This window comes from Hippichthys cyanospilos, chromosome 14 (assembly GCF_059441005.1).
Source record: "Hippichthys cyanospilos isolate Australia breed blue-spotted pipefish chromosome 14, RoL_Hcya_1.0, whole genome shotgun sequence".
NCBI lineage: Eukaryota > Metazoa > Chordata > Actinopteri > Syngnathiformes > Syngnathidae > Hippichthys > Hippichthys cyanospilos.
Window position 1 is genome coordinate 1,434,484 of NC_142382.1, and position 8,017 is coordinate 1,442,500.

At 48.1% G+C, this 8,017-nt stretch overlaps 1 protein-coding gene across 2 annotated transcripts; it reads left to right on the forward strand.

Annotated features, from left to right (window-relative positions):
- The first annotated feature begins 455 nt into the window (after positions 1-455).
- Positions 456-7,713, forward strand: LOC148412432 (uncharacterized). Of its 2 annotated transcripts, none has more exons than XM_088432756.1 (14): positions 456-865; positions 2,088-2,162; positions 2,256-2,419; positions 2,639-2,738; positions 2,848-2,964; positions 3,187-3,608; positions 3,835-3,959; positions 4,036-4,223; positions 4,865-5,030; positions 5,097-5,265; positions 6,222-6,326; positions 6,533-6,583; positions 6,675-6,876; positions 7,020-7,713. In XM_088432756.1, exons 1-14 carry the CDS (start codon positions 781-783, stop codon positions 7,028-7,030), a joined length of 1,980 nt encoding a protein of 659 aa, XP_088288882.1. In that variant the 5' UTR covers positions 456-780; the 3' UTR covers positions 7,031-7,713. The 2 variants fall into 2 exon arrangements, with proteins under 2 accessions (XP_088288882.1, XP_088288881.1); XM_088432755.1 differs by having other exon boundaries at positions 458-865; positions 3,163-3,608.
- The last annotated feature ends 304 nt before the right edge of the window (positions 7,714-8,017 follow it).

Sequence of the window (8,017 nt, forward strand, 5' to 3'; positions counted from 1 at the left end):
CTATTTATTTTCGTCTGCCCATTTTCCGCAATTTGAAAGAATGTCCTGTTTTGAGTAAAGAAGGGTTAACCCTTAAAACGGAGAGCCGGTCGGGACTTTCATTGTGTATCCATGATAAGAGTCTGAGGTAGGTGGGAATGAGACAACCTTGTGCAATATTTTGACCATTTTGGGCTCAATTTTCTCCACATCATTCTCACAGTATTTTATCCAAGGGATGGCGCACTCCTAAGTGGTCGTGCCATGTTGAACTTTGATACGTTGTCAACATCCGGGTGAAATTTCAGCTCCCTAGCACCTTCTTTCAACGAGTTAACCATTGACAAGGTGCGCTCTTTCGGCATGGCGCGGGTTAAACAGAACCCTCGCATCGTTTTGCCTCATCAGCTGAGCGGCCGACGTCATCGAATCCCCGTTGTCATGGTAACACCCGTGACGACGTAGGCGCGGGGAAACACTGCATCCCCGTGGCCACTTCCACTCTTATGAGTTATTAAAGTGACACAGCCTTTTTTTTTTTTTTCATCCCGCCGTCCTTTCGTCCTCGCCGAGCGAAAGTAAAGCGGAGCGGCACACCGGGGAGGAAGAAGGCCTTTTTATAGCCGCGATACGGTAGTATATCTGGCCGGTGGAAGAAGAGAAGCTCTGTTTGGCCCGATGACGGGCGAGCAGCTGATGCGGCGGGGCGGCGGCGGACCCCCGGGCTTCTTCCAATAGAAATTGAAAGGAGGAGGAAGAGAGGAGGAGGAGGAGGAGTGCGAAGCTGGAGCCAGCATCGCTATGCGAGGCTTCATAGCCAGCATGCCCGCGCTGAAGAGCGCCACCTCTTCGTGGCAGGGTCCGCTCAGGAGGACCGCGCGAGAAGGTAGGTCCGCGACCGGAGACCGGGATTTCCGACGGCGGGCGTTGTGGTTTCGCAACGTCCAAAACCCTTTGGGATGCATGTGGCATCGAATCAAAGCGACGTCTCGCCTGAAGCTTTTTTTTTTTCTTTTTTTTTTTTGCACATGCACGCACGATGCTCCATCACGAGAGCTAGCTTTCCCGATGACGTCAACGGCGTAAATAAAAGCACCTCGAGCGGGGCGGTCATGTGATTCAATGCCATTTGCGAGTGTCAGATGCTGGATTTCTAATCGGGGTCAGGACTTCTGTATTACTTCTTTGATGCGGTACGAGGGTTAGACCACTGATGTACTGGGTTTTCCTTCAAACTATAGATAAGGTTGGATCCCAAATGTGTTCCTCTGAATTTGGGTAAGGCTCAAGCTACGGCCATACTGAAGGCAAAATATTGCGGCGTGACGCATCTCGCGAGTGTTTGTTCGTAGGGGTTTCCAAACCGGGGTTGCTCAAGCCGTTTTTCACCAAGACGAAATGAAAAAAGTTTGAACATCCCGAGTCTATCTGCCGACGTGCAGCTGTGATGTCAATCCCCGTTCTCCAAGGCTGCTCCTTATTTTGGTCCTCATAAGGGAGGTTTTGTGTTTTGTAGATTCCAAATATTGTAGTGATTTTTGTCCAACAGTTTTTTTTTTTAATTTATTGTGATATGTGTCTGAGTAAGACGCGACTGCGTGTGAACTATGTTCTCGAAGCTGATTGGCTATAGCCGAGGTAACGCCGTCAAAGCTTCATTTCAACCTATCGACCTACCCTTTCAAGGGTGTCCAAACCCAGTTCCGGAGGAGGGGGCGATCTTTCATATTTTTGATATTTCCGTCCGCCAACGCTTCTGATTCAAACGTTGAGAATCCTGATGAAGCTTCTGCTGAGCTTGCGGATGATCTGATCATTTGAATCAGCTGTGTTGGAGTATGGAAACATCAAAAACATGCGGTATAGCGGTCCTTCAGGTCGGGCTTTGGACACCCCCTGTTTTAGATGGAAGACCGTCGCGGGAAATGCTCAGATTGCCATCAGTCTGACCGTACCATTAGACACCCCATTTGGGGTTAGTCTCCAGATTTAGGGTTTAGATTAGTCCGTTGGTTTGAGGTACCCTGATTTGGGGTTCTGGTTAGTCCATCAGCCCAACATATGTCCATATTTTTGTCCAAATCTTCTCATTGTGTCTGTCAACGCAGCGGCTAGCGGAACAAATGTGGACGAGAGGCTTAAAGCGGCCCGGGAAAGGCGAGAGCAGCAACAGAGGTTACTTGGTACGTGACTGCTTACCCAGACCAAAAACCTTGCACAGACCACCCCGAGAAAATGAGTGAGACCGTCTCCCCGTTTACGTTTCCCAAATCAAGCCTCGCGGGTGCACAGCAGGTATGAGCGGGAGCAGCGGGCCAAGCTTCACTATGAGCAGCAGCTGCAGGAGCGGCAGAAGAAGCTGCAGGAGCAGAAACTCAAGGAAGACCAAAGGCGCGCCGCCGTGGAGGAGAAGCGACTGCAGCGTCTCAAGGAGGAGAAAGTGAGTTCTTCGGAAGCAGATCGCACGGGAGAGGTCATGAAGTTTTTACCGACACGTTTAAAGCTTTAGTCCATACGAGATGTCGAGCAAGTCTAGTCAAGTCTTTACCTGGGTCTTGAAGTCAAATCCGTTTCTTGTCCCCGTACGCTGGTATTTTCACTGTAAACGCTACAAACAGTTCATACTATACATAGGTGACCATCTTTTTCCAAACATAAGGAGCGAAATGAATCTGCTGTTCGCCGGACCCAGGAAAAGAGCCAAAGAGCCCAACAAAACTTCAGCCAAAGCATGAGGAGCAAGAAACCGGCCAGAAACGGTAACACGGAACTCCAAAATAACCAAAATTAACTTTCTTTTCTCATGTGGCTTACCCTTTCCTGCCGCGTCTTGTCTTTAACTCCACGCTGCTCCATCCACACATTAAGCTCCACGTCAAATAGTGCTCAGCGCATGGGAGAAGAACCTGGTGAGTCGCCTGCTAACCCCTACAAGCTCTTATCTGGCCCGAAGCAAGAGTGCTGCTGGTCAGTCGGGAGAAGAAGGTACTGACTCCAGCTGGATGCAATGCATCATGGGAATGGCTTGCAAAAAAAAAAAAAAAAACTAACTTCTTCTGCGCTCTTTGGTGACTAATGCTTTTCTTCTCCCGCTCTCTTCACACATTCCCATTCTGTTCATTCATGTTCCCTCTAACAATCCCCGCACATTTTCAACGGTAATGGCAACGAACGCCGGCTCAGTTGTTCATATTTGTCGCCGTGCAGTTTCCTTTTACTCCACGAGCAGTAGCAGCCCGAGCAGAACCCCGCAGAAGCTCCAGGACCACAGATCCCCGGCCCAGAAACCTCAAAGCCAGAGAGCCCAAGAACAGAAATCCCAGAGAATCCAAAATCAAAGACCCCAAATTCAGAGGCCCCAGATCCAGAGACTGCAGAACCAGAGAACACAGGACCAGAAACCCCAGATCCAGAGAATCCAGAACCAGAAGCCTCAGATACAAAAAACTCCGACCCAGAAAATGCAGAACCAGAAACCCCAGATACAGAGAACTCCGATCCAGAAAATCCAGACCCAGAAACCCCCCATACAGCGACCTCAGATTCAGAGAAGCCAAAATCTGAGGCCACCCCAGAGCCAGAGGCCACCACCGCACCTGAGTCCCAGCCACTGCAGAAACAGTGTACAGGTGAGACAATGATATTAGTTTTACAGACAGACGGACAGAGACAAGATCTAGGCCAAGGTCTGAATGAAAGCCAATTGTGCCTGTTAGAAACCTCAACGGGAAAATAGACTAGACCGTGGAGGGCGAGCATCGAAGGCACGATTGGGCATTAGGAAGTCTTGTCGCGTCTTTTGTTTTTGTGCGCAAATATTAGTCTTATTACATTTCCTTACCGGTTTGGATTCAGCCCAAGACAACAGCACACAACACAAACAAGAAGATTTCAAGCGCGGGTCCACATGCTCGCTCACCTCCAAAGCGCAACGCCGCAACTAAAACGAGCGGAACAGCATCATCGCCCTCTCCGGATCGGTAGGTGAACGCAAATGGCGCCTCGCGACCACGACCACGACCACGACGCGGCACATCTTTTGATCTCCCCGGGAAGGGCTCACAGGAGATCCAGCCGGCGCCACTCCATCCCTCTTCAGCTGGACCTGGAGTCGGTTCCAGAGGAAGATGTCCCGATTTGCAACTCTGCCCTTTCACCTGGAAACTCCAGACCTGCCAAGGCCTCCGCCGAAGACAATATGGAGGACTCGCCGGAAGACGAGAGCAGAACTGCAGGAGATGGCAGTAAGTCTCACTAAGGAACTTGGATCTTGACTAAATAGCTTTGAAATCCAGATTGCTTCTCTTCTTTTGTTCCTCCAAAAGAAGATACTTTGAAACAAATCTAGAATTTACATTAAACTCGGAGGTTTGCTTTGATCTGATGATTAGTGGTAGAAGCCCAATAAGGGGTCTACACCCATGATTAGGCTTGTGGATCTCAGAGGGTCTAGGGTTTGGGTTGTACCTCTAATTTACAATGTCAGGGATTAGAAATCAAATTGCACTTAGACCTATCAAGTTATTGCTCGGAGTTACACAAGTGGAGTTAATGCAAGTCCATTGATGTTTTGTTTTTTTCTTTTGCTGGAGCCCAATTGAGAAGTAATGCACAGGTGTCAAAGTCAAGTTCTCGAGAGCCGGTATCCTTCATGTTTTCAAACGTATCTCAAATGCAGAGCTTGAGATATTTGAATCAGGTATGTCGGGGAGAGAAAAGCGGAAAACGTGCAGTATACCGGCCCTCGAGGAATGGAATTTGACACCTCTGATAAGGTTTCAAGTTAAGCGAGGGACCCCTGGGTTAGGGTTTAAGGTTTGGATTTAATTGAAAGGTTATGGGTTGGGTTCGATACAGGGTGAAATGAGGTGTTTTTCCTTATCAGGTCCATCCAGGATGCGTTCTCCGTCACCAGAAGCCCTGTTGAGTCCCCCGAGCGGTACTACCGATCCCGAAGAGGCCTCTCGTATCCTGTCCGAGAAGAGACGAGAGGCTCGGCTTCTGAGGGAGCTGGAGGAGCAGGAGCGCGCGGCGGCGGCTGAAGCCGAAAGGTGAGCGCTGAAGCGGAACTACCTCCCGAACCCCCGCCGTTAAAATGCCCCGGCCTCGATGCGCAGGCGCAGCCGCGAGGAGTTGGAGCGCCGCAGGGCCGAGGAACGAGCCCGGCAGCAGGCCGAGGCCGAGCGTCTGATCGCCGAAAAGCAAAGGCGCGAAGAAGAGGAGCACAGGCGGGCGGAGGAGGAGAGAGCTCAGGCCATGCGGGAAGCGGCTCTTCTGCAAAAGCAGGCGGGTGGTCTAAACGTAGCGGATGTTCCTTAAGTTCAGTCGACCTCGCCCCAATCGTCAAACCTGAAAGCGGGCATAGGTTTGCCAGAAGAGTCCACCCGCTGGTTAGTTCTGATAACACCTTTTTCTATTTGGCGGATTCTACACAGTGGATCGTCGTGACATTTGATCACTGATTGGCTGATTGGCTAGCACTAACAGGAAGTGACAGATGCAGATAAACAGTAAGCAAAGGAAAGGCTTGACAATTCCTCGTCGCATTTCATTTTGCACATCGTCACCCTCCGCATTTCAACAACGTCTGCCCGGACACACGGGAGTTCATCGTGAGTGAAAAACATAGCGGTTTGCATTGGTGTCTTTGTATCCCTTGTATTTTTCTAGCAGAGATGGATAATGACTACCGCCACCAATGGTGTGGAGGGGTATTACTTCTTTTTCGCAGAAGGCGCTTACAGTATGTTATTCGGCAGCGTTGTGGGGTATTTTCATCATTTTCCCAGCGCGATATTTTGCTGGTTTATCTAGGCCTTAATACCCTTCCAAAAATCAAGGTCCAAGAGTCCAAGGCTCATTTGGACTTCCTCACTCGGGACCATGGCTCTATCCTTCTCTGACCCTGAACCCTAAACATGAATTTGTATGGAACATTTTTGATTTATTTGTCTTTGTTGGCCTTTTTCTGACTTTTGGCCCTTCACTTTCGTCCATTCTTTATACAATCTGAATCTTTGTATATTTTGTATAGTATAAATGAAAGAAAAAGGAGCATTAGGTCTCAGTTTTGTGCCATTTACCCCTGCGTTTATCTCTACAATTGATCCCTGCATACACACCATCCGCTATTGGTTGGTCTTTTTTTTTCCAATATTTGATTTCCCGTCGTCGTTTGTCCACAGTAATTTGGGACTTGCGAGAAATCCGATGGTTACCCCTGCTTTGTGTGGCGATTGCAGAGGGAGGAGGAACAAGCCAGAGAGCAGGAGAAAGCGGCCCAGGTGCAGAAGGAGCGGGAGCTGCTCGCACAGAAAGAGGAAGCGGAACGCCAAGTTCGGAAAAAGGTGATTTCATTCATATTTGCGATATCAAGAAGAATACGACGCCATTATCCCGCCCCCTGGCAGTCGGAGGTTCACCACCTCCGCGCTACCTGAAACGCTCAACTTAAACAAAGTCCTTACTATCTGAGTGATGCTCGTCTTGACCGAGAGATGAAACGCTAGTCCAAATGTAACTCTGGCACTTGAAATCTCCTCGGCCCCCGCAGCGACTGGAGGAGATCATGCGGCGAACCAGAGGAACCGTTTCTCCTGACACGGTGAGACTTAGCCAACAGGATCTTGTGACCCACACAAACATTGCAGCTCTTTGTCTTCAAAGCGCCTGGTTGCTTTGACTTGCGCCCGCAGAAATCGGGGACGGTGAGCATCTTACCGAAGGAGAACAACGAGTCGCCTGTGCAGGACGCCGTCAAGCCGTCGGCGGGTTCCAGGCCCTCGCGGGATGACAAGGGCCCCGATGAAGACGTGGTGCCCGTGGTGGCCTTCAAAGAGCGGAGGTCTCTTCGGACTCTCGCGGGTCTGGAAGACATCTCCACGCACCAACGGACAGGTGAGAACCGAAGACGAAAATGTCTTGAATGAACTTCGATGGCGTGTACTCGGGCTTAAAATGCGTTCCGCCATTTTGTGAACGCAACCATAAATCCTACCCTAAGCTAAAATCTTTTTAATCTCCCTGTCTTTTATCCTCAGAGGTCATCTGAGCTGCAACGTCTCGGACGAGCACAAGGAAAGTCACCACCGTACTGTGAAAACTGCGAGAATGGCCATCTTCTTCTATGTGATCACTAGGAAAATGTTCTTCAAAAATCACTTCACCACAGCGGGATTTTCAATTAAATGTGGCTTTCCTCCCCCGCGTAACAGTCGCAAACACTGTCCTCTCTCGTGTATTTACAATCACAACACACTTTTTGGTATTTGTTGCTGTTAAAGCGCTTTTTATGCTGTTAGAATGATGACGTACAATCCTGTCAGTAGTATGGGCAGAAACACATTTACAAGCTGCTAAAGTAGTCCCCAAAGACTTTGCTTTTTTTAAGTGCTGGATGATGTATTTTTGCACAAATAGCTTTGCTTAATAATAATAATAATAATATATGCAATCTTCACCAAGGTGATCCATGGTACAGTAGTTTATTCTTGTTACACGAAAGCGTATGAAACAAATCAACATATAATGATGTTAAGTTTTTGTCGTTTGCTAGCAAATGGGTTGAATATGCTGTACACGTTATGTTATTTTTGTTTAGGGCTGACTGTCTTTGTTGACTGTAAATTATTATATTAAATTCACTTAACGAGATGCCTGTACTATGTCGTATGAATATTAACAATGCTTTACCTTCTTTCAACTTTCGAACCAATAAAAAATAAAAGCTGGTGATTATTACTCATATTTATATGTAAAGTCGCCATAGGAACACTGATTAGTATGCATTAGCCTACAAATGAGCAGCAAACACATCAAAACAAAAATAATATTAAACACTTTTTAAAACATACCACTGAGTCTATTTAGGGTCAGTTATCAAATTAATACCTCTTTTGAAAGCATTGTAACGTTTTGGACGGCTGGCTAGCTTGTGAGTAGACTTGTAGTTACATATACAATCCTGCTGGGGGCAGTAGCACATAGAGAAAGATGAGGAGGAGAAAAACAACGAGAAGAAGAAGATAAGGAAAGCGTC